Source organism: Numida meleagris, chromosome Z (genome assembly GCF_002078875.1).
Source record: "Numida meleagris isolate 19003 breed g44 Domestic line chromosome Z, NumMel1.0, whole genome shotgun sequence".
NCBI lineage: Eukaryota > Metazoa > Chordata > Aves > Galliformes > Numididae > Numida > Numida meleagris.
The window spans coordinates 57,775,151-57,791,867 of record NC_034438.1 but is presented as its reverse complement, the minus strand read 5'-3'; the positions used below and the strand labels follow the sequence as shown (position 1 = coordinate 57,791,867).

The 16,717-nt window shown below is 39.5% G+C and overlaps 1 protein-coding gene across 5 annotated transcripts in view; it reads right to left on the bottom strand.

Moving 5' to 3' along the window:
• Positions 1-16,717, bottom strand: part of FAM172A (family with sequence similarity 172 member A) — a 266,705-nt gene that overhangs the window by 213,505 nt on the left and 36,483 nt on the right. Inside the window, exon 3 of one of the 5 annotated variants that reach the window (XM_021379627.1) lies at positions 15,716-15,832. The exons of the other annotated variants lie outside the window; for them this stretch is intronic. Within the exon in view, the coding sequence (XP_021235302.1) occupies positions 15,716-15,766 (51 nt within the window). The 5' untranslated portion in view covers positions 15,767-15,832. The remainder of the gene's footprint in view (positions 1-15,715; positions 15,833-16,717) is intronic. 5 annotated transcript variants of the gene reach the window in all.

The window sequence follows — 16,717 nt, the reverse complement described above, 5'->3', positions numbered from 1 at the left end:
CTGTTCCCAAAGTGAGGTGAAAAACAAAAAGGTGAGGAAGTTCCAAAAAAATAAAAGAAACTCAATAAAATGCAAAAAAGTACTACTGGAACAAATGCAAATGAAACTCATAAACACATTTTACTATTCCAATTCATGAACTAAAATTTAGTATTATTATGTCCAATTTTCATATTAGCAATGAGTTACAAAAAGGCACCTGGAAGAAAGACCAGTAGTAATTCTGATTATTACAACTACTAATGGAAGACACCGCAGATTAGGTGGAGAGATGGTGATATGCACTTTTGAATTTTTAAAAATCTATGCCAAATCCAACTGATGTATCAGATTAACATGGTTAAAGCATACCAGCTTTTGTAGTCACAGACAAAAGTCAGTGATGTGTCAAGCATCTCATTTTATCACCTTTGATTCCTCAGCAGAAATGACCAGAAAAATATTCACAGATGGGCTGAAGGCTTAATTTTATGTAAATCCAGAGCAGAGCTCAAATTAACACCTTCTTTCCATAGCAAGATGTCTTAACCGTTTTGCCACCATGCTCCAGAACAGCAGTGGGTCAAAATAAATTGGATTTACATAAATTTGCGTGAAAAGAGCCAAGAATCTGACCACTAGCAGCACTTTTTTTCCTTTTTTTGGCACAAATTGTGGTCAATACCCTTAGAAGCAAATACAAAAAAAAAGGGTATAGTTTCAGTCTTAAATTCTTGCATCTTTTTACTAGGTCAAGTAAACCAAATAGATTGCAAAGAGGTCATTAACTCATTGCAACATTGTAAAGAGAAGCAGTGACTCTCAGTTTCTTTAAGTAACTGACAAAAGCCAGGAGCTAACTTCTAAGAGAAATGGCTACCTTTCTTTGTGCTTTTCTAGTACGCAGTTAGGATACCTGGTACTCTGAAAGAAATTTCCCCTTAGGGAGAGAAAAGCTTGCCCTGAAGGCACTGTCTCTCCTGGGGATATCAAGCTGAAGATTAAGAAAACACCTTGGACATTGATGAACCTTTTTCTATTCTCTTTCCTCCTTATTTCTCAATAAATGTTTTTCGTTTTCCATTCCACATGATTGAGCATGTCTAACCTAGTCTTGTGTTCTGCTGGCAGGGAAACTCAGAGGGAGCAAACTGCAAAAAACTCTAGGTAATGCAAATGCCAGTAGAACTTTTGACCAAGATATAAGAAAGATGGCTTCATATGTGACAAGGAAAATCCTTGTGCTTTCACTCTCATATAAAACATCTGAAATCATATAAAGTAATAATGAAATATATTATCAAAATATCTTCATTAAATCAAACTTGGAAAGGTTAACTCAAATGCTTCGACTTTATTTTTAAAGCAGTTCTAAAAAGAAGAAATACTGGTAGCAAAGAATGTTTGTAAAACAAACATCAGAGGCCGTACTACTTCATATAAAAAGAGGGCGGTACTGAAGGATATTGGTCATTGCTCATTTTCGTGATGATGTCCAAAAAGCATCTTCCTATGAAATAATGACTGATAAACTCATGTACTCAATTATGCAGCATGCATGTTTCATAGAAACATAGAATCATTAAGGCTGGAAAAGACCACCTCTAAGATCATCTAGTCCAACCCCAACCCATCTTCACCATGCCCACTAAACCTTGTCCCACAGTGCCACATCTACACATTTCTTGAACACCTCCAAGGATGGTGACATCATCACCTCACTTATGACTGGCAGCCTGTTCCAACAGCTCATCACTCCCTCTGAGAAGAAATTCTTCCGAATATCCAACCTGAACCTCCCTGGTGCAGCTTAAGGCCATTACTCCCCCCCAGTAAGGGTGGAGCAAGTCTGAGACTGACTCATGAAACTGAATGTGTAAAAGCACATGGGGTTGGATGACATGCATCCCAGAGTCCTAAGGGAGCTGGCTGATGTGGTTGCTAGCTGCTCTCCATCATATTTGAAATATCATGCCTATCACGCGAAGTCCCCAGGGACTGGAAAAAGGAGGACCTGGGGAATGACAGGCCAATGAGCCTCATCTCTGTGCCTGGGAAGATCACGGCACAGATCCTCCTGGAAGACATGTTAAGGAACATGGGGGACGAGCAGGTGATCTGAAACAGCCAGCATGGCTTCACCACAGGAAGGTAGTGCCTGACCAATCTGATGGCATTATGTGATGGAGTAATGGCACTGGTGGACAAAAGGAAGGTGACCAATGTCATCTACCTAGACTTTTGGAAGGCCTTTTATATGGTCCCCCACCACATCCTTATCTCTAAATTGGAAAGATATGGATTTGAAAGGTGGACTATTTGGTGGACAAGGAATTGGAAGGTTGCAGCCAGAGGGCTGGGGTCAATGTCCCTGTGTCCAGGTGGAGGCCGCTAACAAGTGGAGTCCCATCTATCATTTGGAATCTGTCTTGTGACCAGTACTCTTTAACATCTGTCATGGTTTCATGGTTTTTATTTGGTATTCCACGTCATAAGATCATGCAGTGCACTGGGTGTTAAAAAGTTAATGCTGCAGTTCCATGGATTGTCAGTATTTCAAGTCTCATAGTCTCAGAAGAGAAGAATGAACTATAACTCCCAGAAGACTTCATTTTTCCACTTCCGTTTTCCGTTTGAAGGGAAAGATAAAACGGACTGGGAGTCATGAGACCTCTCTCTTTGCTCCCTAGCCGTTTCGCCTATAGCATTAGAGTAAGGACTTCGGTTTTGGAAACTCTCTTTTGCATTTTATTTCATTTATTAGCTTCAATTTCAATCATATTGTATTACATTGTATTATCTCACATTCCGCTACTATATTTAGTAAACTAAGTGTTTTTCCTATAGCTTGTTGCCACTGCTTTTCTTGTCCAGGTCCATCTCCCTAACTTTTCCCTTTTTTCTGGTCCTCCCTTCCAGGCATGGATCTGTGGGTCCCTTCACCCCGTTGTCATGGAAACCAGGCCGAACCATGACAACATCTTTATCAGTGACGTAGGTGATGGGATTGAGTGCACCCTGAACAAGTTGCTGATGACACCAAGCTGAGTGGTGCAGCTCATAAAGCAGAAGGAAGGGATGCCATCCAGAAGGACCTTAAAAAACTTGAAAGATGGGCCCTTGTGAATCTAATGAAGTTCAACAAAGCAAAGTGCAAGGTTTTGCACTTGGGTTGAGGTAATCCCCGGTATGTATACAAACTGGGAGAAGAATGCCTTGAGAGTAGTCTTACTGAGAAGTACTTAGGGGTCCTGGATGATGAAAAACTTAACATGAAGCAGCAGTGTGTGCTTGCACCCCGGAATGCCAATGGTATCCTGGGTTCCATTAGAAGTGAGGTGGTCAGCAGGGCAAAGGTGGTGACTGTCCTTCTCTACTCTGCCCTAGTGAGGCCCCATCTGGAGTACTGCATCCAAGTATGGGGCCCCCAGTACAGGAAAGATGTGGAGCTTTTGGAGAGGGTCCAGAAGAGGGCCAAGAAGATGATCAAAGGGCTAGAGCACCTCTCCTCTAATGACAGGCTGAAGAAACTTGGCTTGTTCAGCCTGGAAAAGAGAAGGCTGCGGGTAGCCCTCATTGTGACCTTCCAATATTTAAAGAGAGTTTACAAACAGAGGGAAATCAACATTTTACAAGGGTAGATAGTGACAGGGGAAGGGGAAATGCTTTTAAACTAGAGGAGGGGAGATTTAGGTTAGATGTGAGGGAGAAGTTTTTTTACTGAGAGAGTGGTGAGGTGCTGGAACAGACTGCCCAGAGGGGTGGTGGATGCCCCATCCCTGGAGGTGTTTAAGGCCAGGTTGGATGTGGCCCTGGGCAATCTGATCTAGTACTTGATCTAGCAGCTGGCAACCCTGCCTATGGCAGGTTGGTTGGAACTTTATTCTTGAGATTCCTTCCAACTCAAGCCATTCTATGATTCTACTGTTACCTCTTGTCCTATTGCTACTTACCTGGGAGAAGAGATCGACCTCCACCCAACTACAACTTCCTTTCAGGGAGTTGTAGGGAACGATAAGGTCACCCTTGAACTTCCTCTTCTCCAGACTAAACAAGCCCAGTTCCCTAAGCCACTTCTTATAAGACTTGCGCTCCAGACCCTCAATGTCTTTCTTGTAGCAAGGGGCCAAAAACTGAACACAGCATTCAAGGTGCAGCCCCAACAGTGCCAAGTGCAGGGGGAAGATCACTTCCCTATTACTGCTGGCTGCACTATTTCTGATCAAAGTGAGGATGCCACTGACCTTTTTGGTCACACTGCTGGCTCATGTTAGCTAGCTGTCAACTAACATGCCTAGGTTGTTGATCACCACATAGCTTTCCAGCTACTCTGCCCCAAGACTGTAGCATTACATGAGGTTGTTGTGAACAAAGTGCAAGATTTGGCACTTGGTCCTGTTCAGCCTCACACAACTAGCCTTGGCTCATCAATCCAGCCTATTCAGATCCCACTGTAGAGCCTTCCTACTCTCAAGCCTATGGACACTTCCTTCCAACTTGATGTCATTTCAAACTTATTGAGGTCACACTCAAACCTCTTGTCCAGATCATAAATAAATATTTTAAACAGGAATAGCACCAGTAGTGACCCCTCTCGTGACCAGTTGCCAGCTGGATTTAACTCTATTCACCACCACTCTCCGGGTTTTCCAAAGAAAGCACACCAGTATACTACTTCTAATTAAACCACATGGGTACAAAGACTGGAACAAGGGTAAAAACAGCTAATTTTGGTGTTCTGTGTACCACAGTTTACTATGTTTTAATTAATTTCATCTGTATGTTCATTTGAGAAAGAATCCTGTATCTCTCAGCCCAGACAGCAAGAAACAATCCAATTACACATAAAAGTGTAAAGAATAGATTAAGATAGATCATATCAGTTCAGTCGGAAGGGATCTTCAAAGATCATCTTGTTCAACTGCCTGGCAACTTCAAGGCTAATCAAAATTTAGAGCATGTTATTCAGGGCATTATCCAAAGACGTCTTGAACACTGACAGGCATGGAGCATCCATCACCTCTCAAGGAACACTGTTCCAGTGTTTGATCACCCTCATAGTGAAGAAATTTTTCCTATGCACAGTCTGAACTGCCCCAGCACAGCACCGTGCCATTCCTGTTTGTCCTGTTATCAATTTCTAGGGGTAACAGCCCAGCACTTTCCTCTTTTCCCCTCTTTAGAGTGCTGCAGAGGGCAGTGATGTCATCTCTTGGCAATTCTAGCTTAACATTTTGCACATCCACCTAATGAAGAAGTTATTTTTGTGAAGCTGCATAACAACCTGAATAAGAAAATGCTGTATAAAAGATTGCTCTCATGTCTGAATGTGACCATTTACTACCTACTGCTAATGGGCTACAGCAGTGAGAACTAAAACCAAACTAAAAACACCTGCCCCCCCACCTTTACTCTCTTCTACCTCCTCCTGCTGAGCTTTGCAGAGGAATGAGGCCTGCAGTCAGCAGGTAACACTCATTCTCTGTCCCTTCTCTATGTGGATCCCTCCCACCAGATGCTGTCCTTCCCCAGCTGATCCTGCGTGTGTTAATTGGAGGGCTGCAGCCCTCCAAGCATTCCCTCAGCACAGCTCTGTACCGCGGGGCCCACTGTTCAGGCACTGCTACACATGGGTCCCCATGGGCGGCAGCTCCCCCAGCCCTTCTGCCTCGCCACGATCTCCTCTCTTGGGCTGCAGCTCCGGCCCGGGGCTGCTCCTGCGGGGGTACCCGTGGGCTGTGCCTCCTTCAGGCCGCATGCACTGCTGCACCGCGGGCTCCTCCGTGCCTGCACGGGGAGATCTGCTACGCGCGGTGCCCACGTGCTGCAGGGGACAGCCCGCTGCTCCACGGGCTTCTCCGGGGCTGCAGGGAGCTTCTGCTCCGTGCCTGGAGCACCTCCTGCCCTCCTCCTGTGCTAACCTGGCTGCCTGCGGGGCTGCTTCTCTCCCATTTCTCACCCCCCTCTCCCAGCTGCTGTTGTGCAGCAGTGTTTCTTTCTCTTCTATCTGCTCTCGCAGAGCACACCCAGCCAGCTTCTCTCACGACTTGCCTCTGCCAGGGGCCCTGCTCTGACATGGGGTGCTGCTGGGCTCTGCTCACACAGGCCCCCCTGCTGCCCCTGCTACCAGAACCTTGCCACCATAAACCTAATACAGAAACAATGACAATTCCTATTAAACAATATTACAAAAACTGTGTGAAAACTTCTTCCTAGCATCTAGCTTTTGTTATTTTTTGTACTATTACATAAAAACAAGAAGACAATTTCCTCACATAGGTATAGATGGGTAAAATGGGTAAATAAAATGGGTATCAGTAACAGTAAGCAACACGCTTGTGTGTATTTTATTATAATCATACCAGTCACCAGCCTGAAGAGATCTATGTTCAGGGAGGGGGTATATTTATAAATATGTAAGGGGTGAGTGTCAGGAGGATGGAGCCAGGCTCTTCTCAGTGACATCAAGTGATAGGAAAAAGGGCAATGGGTATAAGCTGGAACGTAGGAGGTTCCACATAAATATGAGAAGAAAATTCTTCACAGTGAGGGTAACAGAACACTGGAACAGGCTGCCCAAAGAGATTGTGGGGACTCCTTTGGAGATGTTCAAAACCCACCTGGACGCATTCCTGTGCGACCTAATCTAGGTGTTCCTGCTTCAGCAGGGGGACTGGACAAGATAATCTTTTGGGGTCACTTCCCATCCCTGACATTCTGTGATTACAAAATAGAAAGATGCACGAAATTCATTTTAAACTCTTCACATACCAGATAAAACAGAGTAAACAAGTAACAGTCAAGAGAGTAAAATCAAAAGGTGAGAGGGAACAAATATTAGGAATCAAACAGACTGTTGCCCAAGAGCAACTTTTTTTATTGCTACAATTATCTCTGTGCCATGAGAACAGAGTAAAGAATCTGCATCAACAATTAACTGCCCTCCACTAAGTACAGAAACATATTAATAACTTTATACAACACATGGTCTCTGAGTGTCTTTGTCACCACTAGTACTGTTAATAATCTGGTCAAATGCAATCCTTCCATGACAAATGGATGCACACGATGATGGGGTCTAATCCACATAGAGGAGGCTGGAGGAGCTCACTAGCACACAGCCTATGCTTAGTGTAGGAGAGCAGCAAGCCACACTGGGGCCTGGGAAGAAGCAAGGAGACAAAGGGACAATAACTATAATGTGCGTACAGTTTTGTTCTCCCTGCTTTTCCAACTCTACTGGAAGAGCAAGCTGTAAGCCATTTTGCCAGTGTTCACAAGGTGACCCTACCGTGGTTAAGCTCCTGAGCACTACCTCATCATAAAAATCATCATCAACAGCAGACCCTGCTGCACTTCTTATGCCAGCTTGGTTGGTAAGGAGAAGTGGAGCCTGCAGAGGGCAAGCAGCTACTGCAGAGGCACTGGGAGCTGGCAGCTACAGCAGCAATTCACAAACAGCAGCAAGGCAATGGCAGACAACCTACAGCTTGCCATGAACATCCCAGTTTTGTAACCTAATTGATGCAGAGACCAAGCCTTTTCTTGGGTTAATTAAATGGAAGCTTTTTTTCTTTTTTTTTCCTAAACAGCAAAATGCTTCTACTAATACTGGAAACAATTGCTGCTGCTCCTTTTGATAGTCAGCCAAATACTCTGTTGTTGGCTGAGCTGTCAGGAAATGAATATTGTGGCTTCTCCTCCTATTTGTGGTGTTGGCTGATGTGCCTTATTTTGCCAACACAGTATTTCTAAGATTACGAGTTACAGTGAAGTACAAAGAATGCATGTGTTCCTGAATGTGGGATATCAAATTACATTAAGATAGAACCCATTAATTACATCTAAGTAATAACCCATTCTCTTACTGGATATAGACTGTTCAAAAAATTGTTCCTGAAAAGGTATTAAAAATATATGTCAACCTTCACTTCTTACTTGTATTCACCTTATCATTTACCGAGTTTCTGTTCACATTATCCCTATTATCTCTGGGGTTACAGGCTATTTTTATGTCAAAAATTAACAGTAGGTCATTTAGTACTGCAACCAAATGAATTCTGCTTTCTAATATATTTGACAATATCCACAGGTATCCTAGTGAGGCAAAACATACTATAAACATCTGATTATAGTACCATAACATCCTTGTAGGTAAGCTTAGGAAGTGTGGGATAGATGAGTGGACAGTGAGGTGGACTGAGAACTGGATGGAGAGCTCAGAGGGTTGTCATCAGCTGCAGTCTACTTGGAGGCCAGTAAACAGCAGTGTTCATCAAGAGTTAGTAATGGGTCTGATCTGCTCTTGTTTAAAACCTTCTTCTATGCCTATGCCTATTGTACCAGTATTATTTGAAGATAAAACATTTAACCTCCGTTTCATTTAATTTTAAAATACATTTTTCTAACTTTATAGAATCAAAGGTAAATAAAATATTCAAAATAGTTTCTTATCTAGAACTGTAATTTACAGAGAATGGCCTTCTTTCACTGCATTTAATATTTTCTGCCTTACTTCAGCAGCAAAGCCTGCTGCACCAAAGTTCTTATGAGCACTTGATGAAAGAAGATGTTTTACTGCAGGAAAGTGAGTCATATCTAACAACAAATCCAGGTCATACACCTTAAAAAAATATTTAAAATGCATTTTATACATTTATTTAGACTTGTAAGTGAAAAATCTCACAAGTATTATGACTGGAACGGTTATGTGTCAGGCTTTATCTAAAAAGTCCACAACTGTTTAGAACAGAGATACCTATACTGAAAATGAGGATACATGCTGTACTCCTGAACCTACAATTACAAAAATTTATTTCAGAATTTTAAACACTCTAAGGTCTAAAATATTATTATTTTCATTATGCTTATTTTTTACATAATTTTTCCATCCTCTCTTACAGGATGTCACATCTACAGTGAAAGAGTATAAAGTTACCTTACTACCCATATAATTTACACTGTTGGAAAGAAGGCAAAAATGCATGCAACTCTCCACAATTATTTCAATGAAAAGAGATAAAGTCTTTGCTTTCCTCCTCCGAGATTTTTCATATCTTATTACCAACAACATACTCGAGATATCACTCAACCACGAAAGCAGAGAAAAGATGTAAAGGACAAAGACTTGTAACAAGAAGTACTAAAAATCAAGCTTCTGTCCAAATTCAGCAGTAGATCTCTTCCTCCTGTTAACTCTTCTCCAACACAGAACTGAACTGCTACTCCAGCAGGCCACAGCAGTTCTTCTGATGATTGAACATACAATGGAAACATCAAATTAAGATATAGAAGTAAAGGAAATTTCTGCTATGATAAATTACAAAAAAAAAAAAAAAAGAATGAAATGAAAAAAAAAAACCTCTCATTTGTGGATGAACATGAGATTTCCCTGAATTGTTAAAGACAGAACTGTCAATAAATTAAGACAAATAATTGTGTAAAACATCTAAAAATCCTAAGTATCCAATCTAATGAACTCATCTTCCTTAATAGTCTTAACTGGATCTAACAGCTTTAGACACTGCTGTGGTTTAACCCGGAAGCTCAGAATCACAGTTATTTGCTCACTTTTCCTTCCAAGTGGAATGGGGGAGAGAATCAGAAAAAAATAAAAGTAGAACTTGTGGGTTGAGATAAAAACTATCTACTTTGACAGAAAAGGAAGAGAAGAGGGAATAACAGTAATGACGATAACACAATATATATTTACAAAACAAGTGATGCACAAAACAATTGCTTACCACCTGCCAACTGACACCCAGCCAGTCCCTGAGCAACGGCTGCCCCCAGCTCACTCTCCACAGTTTTACATATGATGTCATATGTTATGGAATAATGCTTTGGGCAGTCTTGGTCAGCTGTCCTGGCTCCATCCTCTCTCAGCTCCAACAAAAACTTCAGTGTGATATCAACACTGTTTTCCTCCCAAAATCAAAACACAGCATCGTACTAAATACTATGAAGGGAAAAGGAAAAAAAAAAAAAAACACCACAAAATCCTGTCCCAACTGAAACCTGGACAGGCACCCATTAATGGTTTACGGGCAGGTTTGGCCCAGTTCTGTGACAAATGGGGTGGAGGGACCCACGGACCCACACCCCAGGAAAGGGAAAAGGGTTAAAGGGTAGGGAGATGGGCCTGAGAACAAAACAGCAGCAAACGATCTGAGGAGAAACAAACTAATTTACTAAATAAGATGTCGAAATACAAGATAACACAATATAATACAATATAATTGGAATTGAAGCTAATAAATCAAATAGAATGAGAGTGTCTGTCCAAAAACCAAAAGGCCTTACTCTAATGCTGGCAGCGAGGTGGCAAAGGAGAGAGACGCTGCCGGGACGAGCAGACGGGAAGCGAGCAAAAAAGGAAACGTCTTGTTATATGTGAACAGTTTTTATCTTTCCCTCTGAACTGAAAACGGTAACAGAACAGTAAGCAGTTCTCTGGGAAATGTAGTTCTTATCTTCTGAGAACTAGGTATCCGGAACTGTCCATGACCCATGGAAGGGGAGCATTAACTCTAACTCCCAGTGCACTACATGATGTTATGATGTGGAATACTGATAACCAAAACTCATAAAACCATGGCAACACCCTAACTCGGTATTTCTGCTGCAGAGATCAACATAAGATAAGATACATCAAAATTTAGTTGTGACTGAGTTAACCAATTGAGCAGCTGGAGCATCTTGAAGTTATTCTAGGTTGTTCGCATATACAGAAATACAACACTACTGATTTATAATTGAACTTTTATTCTTTCAAATTATTTCTATTAAGAGCTGACACAGCTGATAGAGCTTCATTAAAAAATACTGTTGAAAATTCTGTTGAATCTTCATCTAAATACTTCTGGAAAACTGAAATATCTGTTGTTGAAGACACAGGAAGCACTACATTCTTTATCTTGGAGAAGATGAAAATTGTGAAAGAAAACTAACTATTCTGGAGTTCTTTAATAAATAAATATATGAAGGCTGCTCAAAAAGTAATGCCTCCTATTTTATTATGTTGGCCCATGATGTCAGAGGTGAGTGTTGGTCGTATGACAGTAGAAGTTGAACATTCCCATCAGTACTCCACCACACTTTGTTGCCATGCGACCAATGGCAGCAGAGGGGCAGTCTGACACAATGGCATCCAATACAGGAGTGCAGATGAAGCAAAGGTGCACCACTGAATTCCTCCTTGCTGAAAAAACTGCACCAACTGCCATTCATCAAAGCTCGGTGAATGTTTATGGAGACCAAATAGTGGGTGTGAGCACAGGGAAGTGGTGGGTGGTGTGTCTCAGCACTGGCGACAGCGGGTCACTTCCACCAATGCAGATTGTTATGAGTGCAGCATAGAGGACTTGTTCATCACTGGTGAAAATGCATAACTAATGGTGGCGACGATGCTGAAAAACAGTGTTTTGTAGCTGAGAACTTTATGTATCAAACAGTGTTATTGTGTTCTCTGTATCTGTTACATTTTCCATGGAAATAAATAGAAGTTATTATTTTTGGAGTGATCTATGCATTTTAAAAGATACTTGATGAACGCTGTAATCTACATATCTCAAAAAAGTTCTGCTTAAGCAGTATGAAAATACTTCAGAAACTTTTAATATTACTGGTGGAAACAAACTTAACATGCACAAAAAAAAGATGAACCAAATAATTTCTGCAAGTATACTGATCTACATTCTACCTAAGGACTACTTAAATCTATTTTTTTTCTAGTCTCCTTCTACTTGCCAAGAAAGATTTTTTTTTCACCACTCCTTTAAGAAAAATAAAGCTAACTATATCCAGCAGTGCGTCCTTGCTTCAAATTGTCTGCAGACTCTGGAGTTCACTAGTTTTTTCCTTGTTTTGAAGCAGAAATTATAAATCAGACCAGTGATAACTCAATTTTGTTTTGCAATGAGTATTTTTTTCCTTACAAGAAATCTGAAAAAGAACAGAATGGATGCATCTAGACAACAGGTAAATTTATCGTATTTTTCAATTTCAGCTACACAAAAATGACTGGTAAAAAAAGTTTACGAAGAACTGATAGTCTAAACTTCTGCATAGAAGCCCAGGATGGCAAGAATGGTTCTAATTGAACTAAAGCTGCTGAAGGTTTTATTTTTAAAAAGCTCATGATTAACTCATTGAAACACTCCCCCTACTCCAATTTTTGTCTTCTTTTTAACAATTAGTACCATGCTCTGAATTGCAGCAAGTTGCAAGTGCTTTATAAACAACCATCTGCCTTATTGTATCTTTTCTGCTTTTCACTGTTTATCAATTTAAAAATGTAAAACACATTTATCAACACATTTATCAACAATGTAACAAATTCCCATCTGGGTTTATGAGATGCTCATCATTTCTTTCAAGAATCACACTAACAATAATTATGAAACTATCTCTGAACCCTTCGAGTACTGTCATGTTACTGTGATGAACCAACCTACTGCCACCAATTGCTGCCTACAAAGTGGAAGAGTTCACTGAAGCACATCTGACATAATCATTCCAGTAAGAAGTCTTCACAAACAGCAGATATTGAAAGCAGATTTAGCATATGCAAATGAATATACTGCATGCAACAAAGATTCAAAGATTCATATTTAAATTTCCTTAGGTATCATCAAGCCAACTTCAGTCCTTACTGAAGTGTTTGTCCACCTACTTCACTCACCAAAAAGCAATGCTGAAGATAAACAGACTGTTAAAAGCTGTAATCTTTCTAGATTTATAAGGGCACCACATACACAAGATTTAGATTTTTGTTGTTGTTGTTGTTGTCCATACTAGCATTTTCCTTCTGTTATGAAAAACACTGGTTTGAAAATTAGTGAAGAAGAGTGAATACCTTTGAAATGTATAATTGTTTTCAGCTCAGGAACCACCATTAGAGAGAAATTCAATACTGTGTCTAATTTTCAGCTGTTTTTAACGTTATTCAGTTTGCTTAAATTCTTCTGTGTCATATTTCTGTTTCACATTTAGTTGTTACAAATTTAAAGTTACCAAATTAGTAATTAAAAAAACTGAAACCAGTAAGGCCTGAATTCCTAAAGAACTGCATTTACAGTTGACCTTCATGTCCAAAACATGAAAGATGTCATTTAAGTTCCTCCTCCACTTGGTCCATTCAAGAAGTATCCATTCCATGTGGACTCTATTGTGCCTAGCAAGAAATGAGATCCCGCTATAAATCACTTCAATGACTTTGACCAATTTGTCTCTTCTGTTCAGGTGTTTTTGCCTTAGTTGTGCTACTCTCAATATTTTTGTGACGTGTACTCCACTGTAAAATTTTGAAGTAAAAACCTCTGCAATATTCACTCATAGACAGGACTGGATGTCCTGTGCACAGAAATTGTACAAACGAACTGCCTCCAAAGGAACCCCAGAAATGATTTTACCATTATCATAAATACAGTAAGGGAAAATACTTTATTCCAATTTGATGCTGCTTTTGAAACAGGATTTGAAGTTAGGAAGAGCTTATGATAGGATCTCAGAGAGGATTTTTCCTAACCCCATGAAAATCTACCCTTAGTTGATTGTTAAGACAAGACGCTGACAAAATTCAGTTCATACACACTCAACAGACACATGTTAAGTATTTGGCATCTAATTTCTTTGAAAATAACCTCTTGAAAACCACTAGTCAAGCAAGCACACCATGAAAACAAGTGTATATGAACCAGCTTACATATGACAACACCATCAATTAATTTTATTTCTCAGTAAGACAAATTTATCCTACCACTGACTAAACTAATAGCAAATATGCAATAACAAGTTAAAATAGCAAACATAATTTTGCTTAATCCACGGTGTGCAGCATTTAAAATATTAAAGTTTCACTAGTCAGATAAAATTTAGAATGTTTAGTGCTAAACTCTCTGTGGAAATAAACTGAAACTAGATTGTAAGGATTTCTACTAATCATCTGCAAATTTTATTTGGAACTTGATCCTGCAGCCCTTATTCACAAGAACAGACCTATTGAGTTTATTCACATGAGCTTTGGCTGCAAGATTGGACCTTAAGTACTATCAGGTGCACGTGCAGCCTATCATCAGATTTTGGGTTATTCATGTAAGAAGCTACCCTTTCAAATGCAGACTACTTAATGCTTCCTTCTTCATTAACGTACATGTCCTCTTCTGCCACTCTATGCTTTCATTTGTGCTATGTAAATAGCTTCTTTCTCTCAGTCATCCAAACAAATAAAGCTCTTTGCAACCAAGGAGGAAATTAGTAGCAGGTGAAAGCTTGTTTTTTAAATTATGATGAGACCAAGCTGTTCTTTAACTTAACAGAGATCTGGATAAAACAAAATCCCACTTCACTTCTTAGCTATCTTAATTATGGATTATCATTGTCATAATTCTAAATACTTATTTTTTCCCCACACAAATACTAACCTTGATCATTAACATACTTTTATCATGAGCTGGACCAAATATTATACACATTTCCCCGATAAATGTAAAATTAACTGTAGCTTATCATATACAAAATTCATAAGCAATTTCTGACTTCTGTTTGTTTGCTTCCTATATCAATTTTACATAAATATAAGGTATTTTCTTGTACTGTGGCGTGGTAAAGCTAATAAAATAAACATAGCTCATCTGCTATCTGGCTATACACAGATACTGTCAGATAGCAATAGTCTCTCATAACAACAGTTATGAGAGACTGCATATAGTAGTCCTTGAATAAGACCACTGCAGAGGCATCATATCATCGTCCACATCATAATCTTTGACGCATAAGCCACAGGTACAAGTAAATATCTCTTCATTAGTTACGACACTCACAAAAACATCTCAAATGTTAAACAGTCTTTAAGTAACCACCAAACCATAATAACCCAGTGCTAGACCTAACAGACACACGGAGGGATATGCAGGAACTGCTGCCAGGATAATCTGGCACCTGTAAGATTGTGGAAGGAGAACATCTACATAATCTTTATCAAGTGAAACCTCATTATCAACACAATCAGCATGATTGGCAAAATGGAAAGTGACATCCCAGCAATAAATTTTAGTAGTATTTATTTTATTATTTCAGCTAATTTTGATGTCATGATCAAGCAGGTGCTGACTGTTGGTGACTTCTGTAGCTATAGTATCAATTGAAAGTGCAGAACAATACATACAGTTACCTGGTTAATGTGCATGGAGACATACATCAGACGAGTCTAATCTAGAATTCAAATATCCGTAACTCCTTCTCATATTGAAAAAACAACAAAAAAAACCAAGCTGACAACTCAACCTTGAACTGGAACAGTATGTCTGCAACAATTAAACTGTTGTCATGAAACTGTTCTCAGTCCTATTTCAAACTTGCCATATAGATTAATCGGCAGTTAGAAGCAGCTGCAACACAATGTTCTGTGCACTTCTGTTGCCATTTTAATTTTTAAAAAGCAAATAGAGAGGCCTCTCCACAAAATTCAATGCTGCAATAGCAATGATTGAACCAGAATCAGAAAATTATGAACAGCTCACTAAACTGTCTTTCAGAAGCACGTATCAAGAGGCTGCAGAACAAATTGTGTGCCTGAAATAACAGATCAATGAATGAAGAATAAAAAGATCTAAGAAGTGGAGATGTTGACGAACCATTGTAATTCGTGAAGAATCAATTTCCATACAACCAGAGTAATGGCAGAACATCACAGGCAGTGTATTCATGATTTTAACAGCAAAAAAACATGGATTACCAAATGGAAATTTATTAATCTTCCAAGAAAGAGAGAATGATGCTGCAACATGAGGCCAGGAACTACATCCACTTTTTAAATGAGTAATATGCAGTAAAAGGAGTCCACAGTGTATATCTACAATAAAAAAAAAAAAACTGCCTTGAGCAGAGTAAGTAAATCCCCTTAAAAATAAGAAAGACAGCAAACAATAACTGAACTAAGTATGGGAACAATTGCCACATTGTTTATATAAAAATATGAATAATATGAAAAACTAATATGAAATACACATTCAATTTATTAAAATAATTTATTTTCAATAAATATGAAAAATGAATATACAAAATATTTTGTCTGAAGTCTAGCTACTTTCTCATCTCACTTCACGTTCAGTCACATAAATGTTCAGCCAGAAGTACATGTGAGAGAATTCCTTAAGCCAGAGGATGGATGACGCTTCAAAGCAAAGCCCTAAGGTTACATTTTACTACATCACCTTATGAAGAATATAAGCTGCTGCTCCTTAAGCTACTGCAGTTTGCTGAACATATCTTACTTAGACTACAAAATGGTGAATCAGAGGGTAATATACTTCTTCGGTTCTATTCAACATCTGCAAAACTGATCCACCAATCCATGGCACAGAGAAGATTTTATGTGTGCAAACGAATGACAGGCTTCTGTCCAACCATGGGTTTTCTCTGTCAGCATCTCCTGAGTTCTTAGATAACTATACGAATGCTAATTGTGCCAAAAAACAGACAATTAAGCATTTGAACACTTCTGGCTTGTATGAAGAACAAGCATCCAGCAGAGGCAAAAGACTAAAACATGGTCAAGTTTCTTTTTTTGCTCTAAAAATGCAAATGAACAACTTGGGACAATTCACCCTCTGTGAGAATCCTGACCTCAAACTTTTATTGTATTTTACCTACCAATATAAGAAAAATGTGTATTTTCAAAGGCCATCCAAAACCAAATGACAGTAGCCAAGTGAAAATGTACATAACAGACCACAGA